Source organism: Mus pahari, chromosome 7 (genome assembly GCF_900095145.1).
Source record: "Mus pahari chromosome 7, PAHARI_EIJ_v1.1, whole genome shotgun sequence".
In the NCBI taxonomy this organism is placed as follows: domain Eukaryota; kingdom Metazoa; phylum Chordata; class Mammalia; order Rodentia; family Muridae; genus Mus; species Mus pahari.
The window spans coordinates 90,437,110-90,455,175 of record NC_034596.1 but is presented as its reverse complement, the minus strand read 5'-3'; the positions used below and the strand labels follow the sequence as shown (position 1 = coordinate 90,455,175).

At 39.1% G+C, this 18,066-nt stretch overlaps 1 protein-coding gene across 3 annotated transcripts in view; it reads right to left on the bottom strand.

Moving 5' to 3' along the window:
• Positions 1 to 529: 529 nt before the first annotated feature.
• Flrt2 (fibronectin leucine rich transmembrane protein 2) overlaps positions 530 to 18,066 on the bottom strand; it is a 93,813-nt gene continuing 76,276 nt past the window's right edge. For 2 of the 3 annotated variants that reach the window (XM_029540607.1, XM_021201701.2), the window contains one exon: positions 530 to 7,272. In XM_029540607.1, the coding sequence (XP_029396467.1) occupies positions 4,898 to 6,880 (1,983 nt within the window). In that variant the 5' untranslated portion in view covers positions 6,881 to 7,272 and the 3' untranslated portion in view covers positions 530 to 4,897. The remainder of the gene's footprint in view (positions 7,273 to 18,066) is intronic. The other variant, XM_021201700.2, reaches the window with a different exon arrangement.

Below are 18,066 nucleotides of genomic sequence, written 5' to 3'. Positions count from 1 at the left end.
TGGAGAAAGGAATTCTGGAAGACTTTTAGAAGTCTAACTAGAATCAAATGGAGTTACATGAGTAGATGCCCTATGTTGAGTATCCATCAAAAAGTACAGATGAATATCCAGCAAGGAATACATAATAGGAGGGACAAGAATTCTCAAAGTTAATGTTCAAAATGAGCAGGGTATATTGTGAAAGACAGATAAATCTGTATTGTATACATATTAGTTATGTGTGTCTATTTGTATTTCTCAAATCCCAAATCCTGTTCTTTGTGTGGTGATTTGGATACAATAAAATTTTCTAAAACTATTTCAGTGGGGAAAAAAGGAAGGAACATTAGACTATCACATTAACCTCTTACACAAAAAGCACTACTATCTGAAAACAGAGGTTAATAGTAGGAGGACATGAATGCTTGACAAACTGCTTCCCCTCTGGCATGTTTTTGTATGAAAAGATTTCTCATTTTCCATTTACATTGCAGTATGAGTACAAGTTATATTCAGATGAATTTACTCAGATAAACACAATAGGTTTTCTTTTAAAATAAGCCTTTACTGAATATATCAACAAGGTACTGTATAGTGTAGAGTGAAGTTTGTAGTTAACAAAGTGTGCAACATGGTAGGTCTCCGAGGATGCAACGACACAGAATCTTCCAGCCCCTTGCAGTCCCTTGTCAGAGAAACACACTAAACACAAACCAGAATTAAGTCAACATAGGATTCAAACAGTAACAGATCATCAGAGTTACCAGTTCAGAAATGTCATCCTAGGAGGGTATACAGTGGTGGAGCCTCATTTTGCCATAACTAGTTACAAATCTTACATCCCATAGACACCTTTACAAACACTCCAATGTATGTGTATGCATGATTTTGCATGTTTTATATTAATTTTAAAATGCCTGTTGCTATGGTCTTGGTTTGTGCTCTTCTGGTCGATGTGCAGCTAGAAAACCAAATACTATAACAAAACAGCCTGGTTTGCTAAAACAGCATTATACTGTGTACAAATGTTTCCCCCACAATCAGTGAAAAGCGTCGTTGTTGCCAACTATTCCTTGAATCCCGCTGATGAAACTGGAAAGGGGTGTAGATACAGCTTCCTTTCCTTCCTTACTTTAACTTTTAAAACAGCAAAGTTTGGCAAGGCTAAGAATTGAGAGTTGTTTTGTGTAAAGACTATTTTTGTGTTGGGAACTCTTCTGTTTTGCTTTCCCATTCAGTTGGGAAAAAAAAGCAAGTTACGCGCTGATATTTTATCCTCTAGTTCTAAAGCAACATCTAATATCCTCTTTTGATAAGTCAGAGATAAATGCTATAAACAAAGACATCAGTGGAAATTAACCACTCCACTGTTCAAAGCTGCAGGGGATGCTGCAGCTGACGTTTGCTGATCCAGTGTGGCACCTGCCTCTGAATTAAACAGTGCTGCCTTGTGTTTAGAATAGTTGCTCCCCTCACATGAAGAGCTAAGTTTTCTCAAGGGGAGAAAGAAGTTCTGGCTGTGTGCCATGCCTAAGACCATTATGACCTCCATTGTTCAAAAAAAAAAACAAAACAAAACCAAAAACAAACCCAAAGCTGTAATATTATCTATGCCATTAATACATTTTTTATCAAAAAGTTGATATTACAGATTTTGATTTTACTCTTGAGAGAAAATGTCTAATATTGTATCAACAAACATCTGGAAAATTACAAATAGCATTATTTCTCACAAGGGAGGATTTTTTCCACTTATATCATAATTAAGCAGAGAACACTCTTGTCACTCATGCCTGTCTGTGATTGACGCATGTGTTGTACTACCTGTCCAATGCATATGGCAGTGTTTAAGTGAAACCCAGAACCTCCCCAGGGTCAAATGCATCTCTATAAGCAAAAAAGTATTGGTGACCACCTTCCATTTAACTACCAATAACATCTGTATGATCATGCTTTGCTTTGCCTTTTGCAATGTCCTCTGTGCAAGTAAAGTCACTGGGCAGACAAGGGGTAGACAAAATATGGGATCAACTCAACTTTGACTCTTGACTAATTACCTCAAAATAAGTAATGATGAGGTTGAGAAAGGACCAAAATCAGAGGAGATGTAACTGTGGAATGTAGTATCCTGATTAAAGATGACAGCCAAAATGCCATCCAGTAAGGACTGCTGGCCATTTGCTTTTTTCAGATTTTCATACATTCCATGAGGTGATTTCTAATCCAATGTAAGCGAGTCCCTCAAGCACAGTACTATGGATAGGTGTCTGATTTTCATGGCAGATGCCCTTCCCATGTTGTTTATGAGATCAAAATAAAGACACAGTTTCAGAAATACCTTCTACCAGAGCAATTTTGAGAGCACCCTAAATGTTGCACATGACTGGCCCTCCCCAGTAGCACTTGGACTCCCAATCGTGATGTGGACACCATATAATATTGTGGGAATCTCTCCACTCTTGTTCATCTTGGGACAAAGAAAAGACATTTCCACAGTCCCAAATACCACTGGGAGTTAAATATGCAATACCAAGAGACAATAATGATTTTCTTCTTATATATCAAAATAAGAATCCTCAAAATAATCAAAGTACCATTATATTTTCAGCACACAGTTTTACCTACAAAGTGAGAGGTGCGAGGACATTGAAAGGGAAACATCCAGCTAACACATAGAGCCCCATGTTACTGTCCTGGTTTTAGATGCTGTAACGCTACACTGATCATTGTTCCAGATGGTCTTATCCCTTCACTGTGTGAACCTAGTTTTTACAGAAACCAACAGCCCAAACCCTTGAGCTAATAGACTAAAGTGGAAACCTGAGTCATTTTAGAATTAAGTAAATTAATTCATAACTATGTTCAGGTCTACTGACTGCACAGTTTTAATGCTTTTGTCTATAACATTATCACTGCAGTTATGTTTTTCTGCCTATTCTGAGGGATGAGGGAGATTAAAACATGTAAGTTGGGGTATATTATTAACGAAAATAAAGCTCTCACTATAAAGAAAAGCTTGCATAGCATTGTGTACCTAAATTTTACAAGAAGACACATCACAGTTTTATTTTGCTTAGAGAGAGAGAGAAAGCAAGAAGAGTACTACGTTGATTTCATGAGTCTCTAAAGTGGAGGATGATTTAAAGGAGCAGAAAATGAAATGCCTAAAAGTGACTTTGGAAAAAAAAGTCCCCACGGGTGAATTTCTTTAGACAGTACATGTAGTCTATAGCCCTTCTACACCTATGTGATGGCAAGAATTAGGACAAATTATGCATGTTTCCTGAAAATGGATTTGCTTCAAAAATATCTAGCATCAACCATTAATGTATTTCTCTCCTACCATGCCCTCTGCTTTTGGCCCTAGTCTGCCATGATTTGGGGAAACTTTCATTCTCTGACTTACTCATTTTCACGGGTAGTCTTTTACCAAAGGGTTAATTATCATTCCATAATTACCAAATTAGAGGAGGATCCACAATCTAAAAGAAACAAATGGAATTTCTGTGTGGAACAGGAGCAAAGTTAATTCAAAATGAAAACATAGTATTGCTTTTAACAATACGCACTGGTTTGGCCAGCTTGGGTGCCTTCACAGAATCATTGGTAAGGAATGGTAATATGGACTTTAATATGCAAAAATACACCAAGAATATTTTGTGCAACCAAAATTTGCATCCATATTTTTCTTTGAAATATTCAGTGGGGGCATGGGGCAAAGATGGCATATACAACTTAATCACAAAAAAATATATGCAAGATGATCGGAAGACAAGAATTTGAGGGAGAATATAGGTATTAATTCAAGCTATTTCAACGTGATACTAACAAAGTCCATTGACACAGTGAAAGAGAACCACCAATATTTTGGTCTAAATGTCATTAGTACTTTTTAAATCAACATATTCTCATAATAGATTCTGAACACTGTTCCTTTGTTGGTCTAAATATCATGTTGATATAGCCTCAGTGAATATACCCAAATAATTTTTGTTATCAAAAATAATTTCACTCAATATAATTCTTCCCATTATTTTTATTAGCCTCTTCTAAAAAATTATTCTAGAATATAACTCTGTTGGATAGGATTCAACCTGACATGTGATTTGAACAGTGACAGTTTTAAGGGGAATTTTCTTTCTAGAACTGATCATACTGGTCCCCGAAGACAACAAGAATGAGACTCAGGTTTCCAATCTGTTATCACGTAAGGCCAGGGAAGCCTGAAGAGTGATTTTCAAGTTCACAGTCAGAAAGCCAACCGTGGAGCTTTAAGGACATTTCAAATCTCTCAGTTTCCTTGATTTGGTCAAGTAGGCCTAACTTATCTCATGGGAACTGGCTTCCTCGTCATGTGCTAGTTCCTGCACTCAGTCAAACTGGAGAAACTACCTTGATTATTATAGTATAGATTTTTTCTACAAACTGTGTCTTCCAGGAGGTATAGAAAACATAGAAATAACTAGGCCATTCTTTCTTTACTCACACTATCCCTCATACTCTGATGAGCCCATCTGACATTATCCTTTCATATGACTATCAGCTCTAGGAAAGGAATTTGTTCTGACAGCCTCAACAGCGAAGTGGTTAATCTTAAGGATGATTCGCTCATTCTTCTGCCTTGGCATTGGGTTCTCATTGTACAACCCCGTACAGTACTTCAGCAACATTTTTTTTTTAAATTTTAAAAAGCAAAGAGTTACAAAACTGTTTGTAATTAACTTGAAATAGAAAAGATAGCACTTTTTTTTTTAAATCCCATTATATAGTACACCGTATAAATTACAGAGTATTCAAATGCACAAATGCATCTGAGTAACATTTATCAAATGTAATTTGCGTGTCTTTATGTGCACACGGATGTGTGTTCTTGCGTGTTTGGTTGTGTCCTCCTTTCTAATGCTGGACCTCTAGGCTGTTACGTATGGCAATGTTCCAGATCTGGCACACTGCTGTTGCAGTATCTCATGTTGTTGGGGATGTGGCAGTCTGTGTAATTAATGCCCCCATTTGGGGTATAAATGGGCTGCAGTCTGAAATCTCCTTTAAGGAGCTGATCATTATTTAAGGAGACAATCTGAAAACTTGTTTCTGTCATCTCCAAGATAGAGTTGTCTTTTTTGGTACCTGCTTCACAATAGTCGTCTTTCCGTCGGCCCCGGTTGTATTTCCACTTCTGGGAGGTGTAGCGTCCCTTTTTGTGCATGTGCCAGCAAAAGACGCTGAGCAAGACCACGAGCACAAAAATCACTGCACCCCCAATCAAGCCCGCGAGCAGAAAAGGGGAGCCCATACTGTGGGAGGTTGTCTGCTCGTGGCTAGAAGCAGTGTTGCTGCCGTTGTTCAAATAAGAGGCATGGGTGGTAGCCTCAGAACAGATGGTGTCTTCCACGGTGCGGTAGTTGAACGCATCCAGCGGCACTAAACAAATCCTATACGTGGATCTGGGCTCTAAATTAACCAAGCTCAGGTGTTGCTTCTCACCACTGACAATTCGTTCCTGCACGATGCCCCCTACGAGACTGTGGCCCATTTTCACCCATGTCAGTTTGTAGGCCATCACAGTAAAGAGAGACAGCCAGCTGACTTGAATCGAAGTATCATTAACAAAGTGGATGTTAAGTTGGATCCTTTCAGAAATAGGTGGGGTCACTCTTTCTCTGCCATCCCAGTCAGGGATGGTGGGAAGTTTCGATGGGGTAGGAGCTGGAGGCACAGAGCCTCTGCTGGGGCTTGGAACAGAAAGAGTAGGAGACTGAGTTGTTGGAGAAATGGTACTTGGAGCTGGGGTAAAGACAGGTAGGCCAGGAGTTGTGGTGGGACAAGACAAAAGATTCATATTCAACTCCCTGACAGCCATCCCGCGGACTTGCTCAGGACCTTGGCACATGAAACCACGCACGTTGAGAGAAGAAGGGATATATTTGAGCCATTCTGTGACCCATTTAATGCTGCAGTCACAAAACCAAGGGTTATTCCGCGCAGTGAGTTGTTTCAGGTTGGAGAGATGATCGAAGACTCCTTGAGTTAACATTCGTAGCTGGTTGTTGGATATATCTAGCCTTTCCAGCTTACGGAGGTTTGCGAAGGCTGTCAGAGGGATATGGTTTATCTGGTTGTCCTGCAAGTAGAGCCTGATCAGATGCGAACCTGGGAGATCAGGGGGAGGGTGGGAGAGCGAGTTCCGGACTATAGAAAATTCCTTGAGCTTGGTGAGATGACTGAAGGTACCCTCAGCAATGCCCTTGTTGGTCAGGAGATTTCCATCCACGATCAGACGCTCCAAGCTTGTGAGGTTCTGAAAAGCCATGTCTGATATGACGGCAATTCGGTTTTCATCCACTCTCAGCTCTTGCAAGTCTACAGGAAGCCCAACAGGCACACTACTCAGGTGATTCTTTGATAAAAACAACAGTTTGAGGCTAATCGCTTCCCGGAATGCTCCGTCTTCTACTCCCACTGTAGATATGGAGTTGTCGTCAAGGTGGAGTTCTTCCAGCTTGAGGAGCTGAGCGAGAGCAGCCCGAGAGATGGTTTGAATGTTGTTTTCCTGCAGATGGAGAACTCTGACATTCTTGGGAAGGTTCATGGGGAACTCATCCAGTTGGTTGCCGTAAAGGTAGACCGTGTGCACTGACTGTACATTGTGCAGCTCTGCAGGAAATCCAGCATTATTAATTTGGTTGTTGTGGAGGTAGAGTACGGTTACGCCCTCCGGGATCCCAAGAGGCACTGAGGTCAAGCTTCTCTCGTTACAGTAGACAAAGTTCCTGTCACAGCGGCATACACTAGGGCAGGCCAGGAGTTTTGACACTTGTAAGCAGAGTCCCAGGCAAATGATGAGCCAAAATTTGAGGATAAAAGCCCCACGGCCGGGCCACTTTGTAGTCTGTAGGCCCATTTCTGAAGGACAGAAATAAAATGCAATGTGATGGGGGAAAAATAAATCAAAAACAGAAGCACAACAAACAATAGCCAAAACCAGAAAGCAAAAGCAAAATGACCGGACCAGGTTCTGTCAAAGTCTAGAACTTCTGTTAGAGGAAATGATCTGAGGGAAGATGGTAACACAATCTTTCTGATGTCTTCAGTCTGATCTGCCTAGGTTGCCCTCACACAGTGGTCCTCCATGTGCAAAAACAACTCAACAGGAAGGATTTTCGACACAAGCAAAGCGTGATGCCCAGTGCTGTTAAAGAAGTCCAGCCAGGCAGGTAAATCTTCTTTCTTCTATAGTAAGTCAGGCCAGGGTAGAGCAGCCTAGGAATTTCTTGCTTATGCAGAGTCAGTAATCTGTCATAGAAAAGAAAACATAAGAGTCAGTAAGTGAAGTCATAGAAGAAGTATTTACTACATCTAAATCCTGGAGCAAAACTCTGACTGGGGCTAAAGGAAGGGGAGCCAGGTTGGCAGGAGGCAACATTATAAATGACAACAGTTCAGTTTGAAAGATATTTAAGAAATAAATGTTTGTTGTACAAAATCTCCCGAAGGAGATGGGACTATTACAGTTTATTGTCAAAAAATCCTTAGCAAATTTTATACTGCAGTCAGTATTTTTCAGATATCTATCTGCATATACTGACAGGCAAGTGAAAATGACACACTGTTGGATACATGGTGTCTGTCAGTGAAGACATCATATATCCAACAGTTGAAAGCTCTACTGTTTTAGATGGTAATCGGAAAATGACAGCAAGTCCTGCAGAATTATTAATTGCACAAACACAAATTGGGTACTAAGCTATTTGAAAATGCACCCTTCTTAAGAAATTCTCCCACATGTATTGTATTGTGAAACCATATTTTAGATATGGTAGAAGAACTGGAAATATGTTAGTTTCCATATCCTGCAAAATATATTTTCCAAATCTTGTATAAATTAGTGTTTGTGATTAATGGAGAATTCCAGAGAATGCACAAGAAAGGTCAGGGGGATGTTAGGAAAAGAATAAGAATACCTTGAGAGAAATCCTTCCTTCCACTTTTTCCTACTAACACACACACACACACACACACACACACACACACACACACACAGAAAATTTATTCCCCTTTGTGATAGTTAACATCATGACTACATATAACCAGTATCACTAAAATTATCACACATATATCCCCCCAATACCCAGAAGAAACATAATTCAAGAAGTAAGGCAAAGAAATCTCTTTTCTACTACCTGCTCCACTCCTCTTTCCCCTGTAGAATAGCTTCAACTTGTTTCCCAGGACACTGACCAATCAGCAGTACCAGCAAAACTTCTACCTAGACATTCCCTCCCTTAGAATGTCTCGGTATCAAAGAGATAGGCCATTGTGATTGTCCTATGAGTCGCCGAGCTCAAAAATAAGAATGAATTCTGTTTCAATGTGAGCACCTTCCAGTAGGAGAGCACTTTCTTGCCTTTACAGAAGGACTTTTACCAAGTGTTGGAAGGAGAGAAGCTGCAATTAAGGCAGAGAATGTAATCCAAGGATAGGATTCATGCCTTCTTTGCTCCACAATGGGTTCCATCTGTTTTTATAGAGAGAGGGAAAACAGTTCATTGAAAGGTGCCAGATTTGATTTCCCTGCAAAGTAAAGCTAACATGACAGGACATGGCTGGCTGCAAGGCCCTCAATTCTCACCATCAGCGAGACTGAAACAGCATGTACCCACAGCAAAGAGGCTCTGCTTGAAACTATTTCCTTCGCTATCTTTAGACTTAAAATTTACAATCCGAAAATAAAAAGGAGTACTGTCAGTGTTATCTAAGTGTCAAAGATGGTATACACTTATTCTGTAATTTAAAGGCAGAAAACAAAATAAAATAAACCAATCAAACAAATAAAAGACATCAAAAAGACCTTGGAACTCCAACTTATTAGAACTTTATAATACATAATTAATTATTAGAACCTAAAGCTTGTTGGAATCTTGGAAGCAAATGTTCTCAAAAGTTCTCTTTTCCAAACAAAACCAATCTTAATTAAATAGCAAGCAGTCAAGGAGGTTGTAGAGATGGCTAGAATGTTAAAGTCCTCAAAGCAGGAAATTGAGTTTAGATCCAAAGCATCTATGTAAAAAGCTGGCACACTGTTAAACATCTATAATCCCGATGCTGCTGCTGTAGAGGCTGCGGAACTGTGGAGCTTGCTGAACAGTCACTGGCAGGAAGTCACTGAACAGGGTAACTGAGACCGCTCTCCTCAAAAGAACAAGAAGAGTAGTTAAGGAAGATTCAGGATGTCAACTTTTTGGCTTCTACACACATACATATATTCATACAAAAATATATGTACACACAGACAAATGAAAATGTGCATATGAACAAGTAAATACACATAAAAACTGTAACTATTCAGAAGTATGTTTGGTCACTGAATCTGAAACATTCCTTTCAGAAGAAATCTCTCGATATGCTTATAGATTATACAAATGGAATACACACAGAGACATACAAGGACACACAGACACACACAGACATACATATATATTTGTGTATATATACATATATGTATATATGTATATGTATGTATATATAGAGATGTATGTATATATAATCACTCTAAAGGCTCTGACTCCAGAAAATAACCTCAATTCAAATTTTACATGGAAATCATATCTCCTAGGCATGAAAGTCCAGTGTATTCATTGCCCTTCTGTTTTCAATAGACAGTTTTTACCTCAGTGAGTAGTGCAAAAGTCCAGTAGGAATTTACAGGCTTATTTGTTTTCAGAGGAACACAGTTTCATAAAGTAGAAACATTATTTGTTATATAAATTTAGAAAACATTAACATCTGAGTTATTGTTTGTATATGTGTGTATGGTATGTGAGCATATATTTATATTTTCATGCATTTTCTAAACATGTATGCAGATCAGTTGACAAGTACATATTTGTGTAAAGCTGATTTTAAAGTCACTTGAACCTAGAGCTTGATATTTGTCGGCTTGCCAGCCTGCTCTGAGGATCTCTTGGTTCTGCCTCCTCTGCACTAGAATTACAGGTGGGCTGCCACAGTTACCTGACGGTTATATTGTTGCAGTGGATTCAAAATCAAATTGTCCCACTTAAGGGATAAATCCATTACCTACTGAGCTATCCTCCCAAACCAATTGTGAATTTCCTTCTCTTATCCAACCAATATTTGTCAAATAGAATGAGAACCCAGCTGTGGTTAAACATTGGTTAGACCTGATAACAAGAGTTAATAATACAGCTTCAGGTCACTTAAGACTTGAGACTGCTATCCTACTGTGTAATCAACCTATTTGTTAAACCTGCCTCAAACAACAAGAACAACAACACAAACCAATATAACAACCAGCCTTACTGGTCTTGAATTTTCCATATGGTCAGCTTTTACAGCCTGAACTACTGCATAGTTTTAATCTGAAGTCACAAACTCTTGCAAGCTCCTAAGTAGAACTATGCACATATATCATTTGCTGAATACAACAAATTTAGATGTTGAAAGCAATCGTCTAAAAAGAAATCTACCATAAATGTTGGATACAACATTTATGGATATTGGTTAATAAACAATGACATTTATAGTACTGTTGCCTGAGTCAGTTGAGATCATTTGATGCGAATGACTTAATCTCTTGTAAAACTCTGTTAAAGATGTTTATTAATGTATCTCATTCTTTCCACATGTGATGCTTTCCATCCTGCTCAGTAAAGAGAAAGCAAAGACCTTTGGAACAGGCACACATAGACACAAGGTCATACGACACACACACACACACACACACACACACACACACACACACACACACACACACACAGGAAACAGATGCACAAGGCAGCCTTAAGGCAGGCACAGATTCAGATTCATATATATTAGATGGACAGATAGACAGACAGTAGACATGGACATGGAAGATGAGATGAAAAAATTCAAAGATGGATTCATTCTTGGCTAAGTAAGTCACAGAGGAAGTGCTTTTCTTTACTTCGTCACTGTAACACATATGCATTATTGGTTACTTTGAGTTAATTACTAACATGCTTAATTCACATTAAAGGGACCATGCAATGTTTGACCTAGCAGCGTTTCAAGTTTAGACAGGAGAAGGAACGTGTAATCAGGAAATTAGCACACTATTTCAGGAGCTGTGAGGTTATAATACCCTGAAATTTGGCAGTGTGCAATGGTCTCTAACGTAATCCATGACATATCTGGAAAAACAAACAACAAAAACTGAACAACCCACAACATGAGGGGGAGGTAGGGCTGGGTCTGAAAGGCAGAAGGCTCATGGCCAGAGTTCATCTAAAAAGTCTGTGCTATGAGTGCAGACACCTAAGAATTGAACCAAGGTATAAAACCCAGCTTAACCTAGAGAGTGACTGAAGTTTCTATAGCAGAAGATTTCTCCAACTCTTTATTGTCCCTTTAGAATGTAATAAAAATTGCACAATTCATTCTACAGTCCATTTACAAGTGTTTAAAAGTCCATAATAAAAAATGCTTTATAAAATGAACTCAAAGTATAGAGAACAACCTTTTTTTTCCCCTTATTCATATGAATACTGGTTGGAATATGACTCTCCCATAGCCCATAAAACCAGATTACAAATAATGGCTATATAGATCTTTAAGGGTACAAACAGAACGTTGCATGGACAGTCAATAGCAGCACAGCATTAAAAGGCAGAATGTACAACTGCTGATTGAAGGCAAGGAGAACATGGTCCAGCCAATCTCTTAAAGAGGACAATGACAACAGCGGTTATTCTAGGCTACTGTAAGTTAATTTAACTCTTTTCATAGGAACTGAGATTCAAAGCATATAAATTATACAAAAAGCTTTATGTACATTTCTGCCAGAATGCTGCCTAAGAAGTGGGCTTTTTTAATTAATTCCAGAAGGCTGGATTCCAGGAGCGCTTAATAAACTCAGACTATAAAAATCATAGAACAGAAAATAAGAATCGTCAATAAGTACTGCCAATTGCATCGCATAATGATAGCAGGACAAACCTAATAAAACTTTAATGGTTCCAGAGCTAGTTATACTGGCTTGATTGTGATAGGACAGCAATGGGTATCATGTGGTACAAAAGAGAAAATAGGTTGGGGGATGTAGATCAGTTGGTAAGTACTTGCCTAGCATGTACAGTGTTCTAAGTTCAATACCCATCCCCACATTAACTGGCATGCTGATGCACACCTATAATTCTAGCAACCAGATCAGCAGTTCAAGGTCCCCCTTGGATATACAGTGAGATCCAGGCCAAGCTAGCTCACATGAAACATTTGTTGGGGCAGAGGATGCTGATCTGAATAGGGACTGTCTTAGAAAAGCTTTCCAGGCTCATATCCCACTCAGGCAATTTGTGGAATGCAGCAATTTGAACTTAAAATCAGACCTTTACAGGTGTAGCATCCACACTGCTAGCCAGCCTAGAAATGATTTCCTTGCAATCTGGAATCACTAAGGTAAGTTAGGGATCGAACACACAGCTCCTCATTCTGAAGTATAGGTTATAGGTACTGTGATGTCACAATTGACATGTCCTGATGGCACTGATCAAGATATGCGATTAGGAAAGGGATTTGAAAGGATAGAAGAACACCTTCTTCCTCATCTTGAAATTACATTTTCCGCTTTAAACTACACCATGAGGTGAATATTCTTCTTTTCTGAAACAGAAAAGGAAAATTAAAAAAAAAAAAAAAAAAAGTACCAGAGAGGAGAGAATGATGATGGGGGAAAGGATACAGTTTAAGCACTGGACAGTTTCCTGGCTCCACTAAATCTAGTTCTGAAAACAGTAAACATAAAAATGAAACCTACTCTAGCCAAGCACAGGTTCTAGGGCGGCCTTAAAATGTTTTTCTCCTGTGGTTTCGAGTGGTAGAAATTATTTTAGAACAGCCACCATGATAGAGTCAGATACACAGAATCTGAATACACATTCACTACTGCCACCTGCCTGCCTTATTTCACTTGGGAGTTTCAAGCCATCGTCTTGTATGTAATACCTGTAATATTGGGGGCCTCTAGGCACTGAGCACTTTGCACAATAACCACCCAAGTTGGTTTAAGCTAGCAGTTAGAATGAACAGATGTCTTAATTGATGTTTATAAATTAATTTCTGGTGACCACTGTCAAAATTGTGGATTACAGTCATGTAAAGCAAACTGCAGAAGGAGAAATTGAAGGAAGGAAGAACAAATAGACTATGAAAGAGCGTGGTGAATAGAGGATGACCCTCCTATAACTTATAATTATAAACATTTTAGTCCATTTTTAAAGGTAACTAGAAGTGCACATTGTATGAATTTTCCCCAGTTAACTAAATTTAACCACCTTTGAACACATCCATCCAGATACTCCTTTAAGATATTCTGCAACAGTAATGATGAGGCTGCTTTGGCATTTGGAAAGACCAGTGAGTTTGGTGTCAATCAAAATCAGATCTGATCTCAGGTCACCCACTTGCTAGGAGCAGGATGATGAAGCCTGGCTTCACTTTGGATAGGCCTCTGCTTATCCTGTAGAGGTAAACATCAGCTTGTTTACAGAACACTGTGGAAGATTACACATAGAAAAGACAACCCGAGGACAGCAGTAATTAAGCAAAATATACGCTGGCTTAAGAGAGACAGAGAGGGAGAATGTACGGAGCAAGGGGTGAGCGATGAGGACATATAGACTCTATCAGCATTTCCATTTACTCCGTGTGTTAACTTGAGCAGTTGCTTTCACCTCTGTAACTCAAACATTCTAGGGACATCCGTAGGAAAGAGGACTGCCATCTCTTACCCTCAGCACATGGAAAATGATGCTCACTGTGTTGATTTTTTTCAACTATTAGTTTAGACAACAATACTTCCCACACCACAGAGCATCCGTTTCTCATTTGACAAGAGCACTCCTCTAAAATCCAGACAATCTCACTTTCCTTCTTCCATTCACTCGATACCAATTTTCCCTTAGGTGTTATACACATACCTATTCCGAGCTCCCAGTGATGCAGATGTATGGACATATGGAGTGGCTGATCAGTGAATAAGAGACTTGATGAGAGTGTGAGTACAGGCATGAGCTACAGGGCCTTGTTTCTCCATGGAGGCTGGTCAGATTTTTATCTTGGCTATTGCCCAGAATCTACACCTGTATATGGCAGGCATTTAAGAACTGCTTATAAAAAGTGAGCAAATCAAAGAATGACCTTCAGGCATTGTTCCATTTAAAGAGACAATCTGTAAGCCTTTGCAACATCTTCAATCTGAAGTTCAATAAGAAATCACAAAGATACGATTTCAAAATGGCTTCTCGGGGGTTTTAAGCTACTCTAACCTATGCAGAAAGACTAAGGGACAGAGATGGATGAATAGTCCCTGAATACTGAGAAAATAGATGACCCAAGAAAAAGGTATAAAGCATGAATCCAGACGAAAACTTCAAATTGCTGCAGGACTGTGCTTGGTTTACAAATAGTACTGAATTATTTGGTCTTATTAACCTAGAAATAGGGTCAGGGTGAAACATTATCGAAAACTAGGTTTCTAATGAGGCACATCGTTACCCAATTCTACAGTTCTATGATGGCTGCAAGCTAAAATCAGGGAACTATTCTGTGGTGCACTATAAAACATATGTATTTCTGCTCACACAATGCCCTTCGTTTCTACATATTTACAGTACTTCATTGAATTTCTAAATATTTACAGAAATTCTTAGTATTTACAGAAGCTCATTGTTCAAGCAAGCTTTAGTTGTACAATATTTTATCATTCAGCATAGTCAGTATCAATAAAAAAAAATAGGCCAGTATTTTTGAGAGCTATAAAAAAGCCAAGGGGGGGAGGAGAAAAACTGAATCCAAAAATATAAACATGGCCTACTTCTCCACCAAAATATTTCACCATACATAATATACATATCAGAACAGAAAATCTTATGCCTCCTTCAGACGGAGGATGCAGATTTCAGTGGGCAATAAGGATTATGCACATGAAATAAAACTGCATAGTGTCTATTTCCAGGTGACTTATCTGGTTTTGTGTCTAAAAAATGAAAAATGCATCACCTAAGTTAATTTTCGTCCTAGTCATGCCTTGGGAGTAAATGGTGTCAGAGTTCTTTCTGAATAAGTGGTTTTTACAATGAGCACTCTCATCCTCAGAACCATGTCGTGTTGAGGTGTCAAGGCTACATTCTCCTCAACACTATTTCTGGATTTCGGAAATGAGAAGGGGAAGAAACAGAAGAAAGATGGTTACTTTCAAATCCTTGATTCTCTCTTATTCTCTCCAGGATGTTCTATATCCAGAACAAGAGATGATATATGTTAAGATTATTCATTCCTAATGCTTAAACTAAAACCCCAGATAAGGGTAATCTGCATTATACCCAGAGTGGATGTGCAATGCACAGAAGAAATTACCCAATGAAAAAAATATTTTAAAAACACATAACAGATTATAGAAGCCTCCATGCATATAGAGAGCAAGGAGAGGAAGAAGGGAAGTGGAGAGATATTGATATTTGTTTAAGAAATCATATAGACAACTTAAACATACAAGGAGAATCTTGCTTAAGTTATACATTATCAAAATACTGCTTTCGTATGTTATTCCAGATGCAAAGGGATAATTCTCCTGTCACTCATTTTTATACACTGCCAACAATATTCATCTATTTAATTCTAGAGTAGAGGAAAAGAGTAGAAGAGAGAGAAAGAAAAAGAAAAGAGGAGAGGAGACCACATGCACCCATGTCCACAAATGAAGAAACCATATCTTCACTTTTCTGTTTAGAACTCAGACCACATTTCGGTCTGGGAGATATCTCCCGGGCTTGTGAGCATAAAGTTACCACATCAGTTAAAATGATACAAACCTTAAAAACACACACACACACACACACACACACACACACACACACACACACAGAAAGAGACACACATTCACTAGAAAATATAGCTAAGATACATATTAAATCTTTTTTAACCAGATAATGATACCCACTCTCTTCATTGCTAAATGTAAATGAAATGTGCACATCAGAGAGAAATGGGAAGTGAGAGGTAATAAAATAGATTTGACCCACAGACAGTGAGGAGGAGATCATTACATGCTTGCATGAGACTGGGCCTTCTTTAGCTTGGCTGCAATGCAGGCCCGGTTCTGAGGAATACTAGAAGTAATCCACAAAGTAAAGATCCTTTAGCAACATAACTTGGGAACATCACCGATGTGTACTTCTTATTGCTCATGTTATGTCCAGGGAGTATCAATCTTTTCCAATTGCATAAAACTCAGAAAATGAATGTTCAGCATGCGGGTCCTGGTTATCACCAGATCTAAGCAACAGAAGCAACTGAAGCCCAAATTCTAGGTCCCTCATGTGCTGGAACTGCTTCTGCTGATGCATTCACTTGCTCTCCCTCTCCTCCCACCATAGGAGCTATTTTGATAGAGAGCTCTGGAAAAAAAATAAGTTGAAATGTAGTCACGATGAGAGGCATTGTAGAGAAAGGGACTACGTTATGAAGTTGTAGAGAACTGCATCCAATGGAGGATAATTAGAAAAAAAAAAAAAAAACCACACATGGCAAAGCACATGTCCAGGAGAATGACACACGTGTGAAGGGGAGGAACCATGAGCAGATGACCCAGGATTGTCATATTCCAATGTACTTCCCCCACTTCCTCAATCACTGTTCATGTCAGCTTGAAGCATTCACGTATCTATTACCACTACCCAACCGGTTTAAACCATAACCACGGATATCACTTCGGGTGCCTTTCAGATTTTTGTTTGAGACAGTGTGTCACTCCGTGTGCTGGAACATGGCCAGCTGGCCTAGGACAGCTGACCAGTGAATGTGGAACAGTGTTCTGTCTACCTCCCATTTTGTCATCCCTGGGAAGACAGGCACAGGGCACTATGCCCGGATTTTTATAGAGATTTTCATGTTCCAAACTCCACAATGGTGAGACCAGTGCTTTCCTGGCTGAGTCAAGTTTCTGGGCCTAGATCTTTGCTTAAAGCCGGTGTTTCTTAGTCTCTCATCCATTGTTGAGTGGATCCTGTGTAGTACAAGGCAGTAGTGATGAACTCCCTACAACCAGCACAGTCATGCGGATAGAAATAAAACATTTAAAATAAAAGCAAAATAACAACAGAAGAGACTTGAAATGATAAAGTTATCAGCAATGTCATGGAGAAAATAAAATATGATATAGAGTAAACAGAAAGACATACAGGAGTGAATTAAGATAGGGTAGACATGAAAGTAGACATTTAAAAAAATGAGATGCAAGAACAGCTGTTATCTACCAGGATTCAAGATGAAGAAGAGCAGTTATCATAGAACAGGCGTACGTAGCACAGCCCCAAACCCAGTGCAATACCAATGGAGTAAATCTTAATGACTGCCTTAAGAAACTAAGAGCAATTAGCTTGTAATGAAAAAGAAGACAGTTCTAGACGGTTAGAATGTGCAAACAACGTGGCTTTGGTGAGCCTAGCGATTGTATTCATGGAGTGAGGCAAAAGTTGCAACTGACTGTCCTTGAGCAAGGAGCTGATATGAAGAGAATATAACAATTCAACGCTGTTGCTGAGTGCGGTAAAGAACCCAAAGAAGGTCATGAGGAACTAGATGGGAAATGTTTTCAAGAGGAAGAAATTGAAGAAGAAAAGAATTCCCCAACCACTGTCATCATTCTTTCAATGGCTACTTGAATGTCTCAACACTTCACACATTTTGTCCAGCTGTCTCAAATTCTCCTTGAAACTAGACGAAGCATAATTAAAAACAAACAAACAAGTGAGCAAACAAACAAAAACATACATAAGAGAAATGCAACAAGGATTTTGACGACAAAGAGGTCTACAGGTGCCAGGTGAAAGCAGTCATGTAATTAATAAGAAGGGACTTCTTCATCCTTTCTCAAGCATCAATCCTTCCTCCCAGCTTACCATAGTGTCTCCTCCACAGGCAAAGTCACAGACTGCCTGCTGCTCTAGATCAAGCATTATCTGATGTGGTGAAGAAATTCTTAGGCCACCTTTCTTCTAGGCACAGGCTGATAAACACCATGGGTCATTTGAAAATTAGCTTTGGTGACCC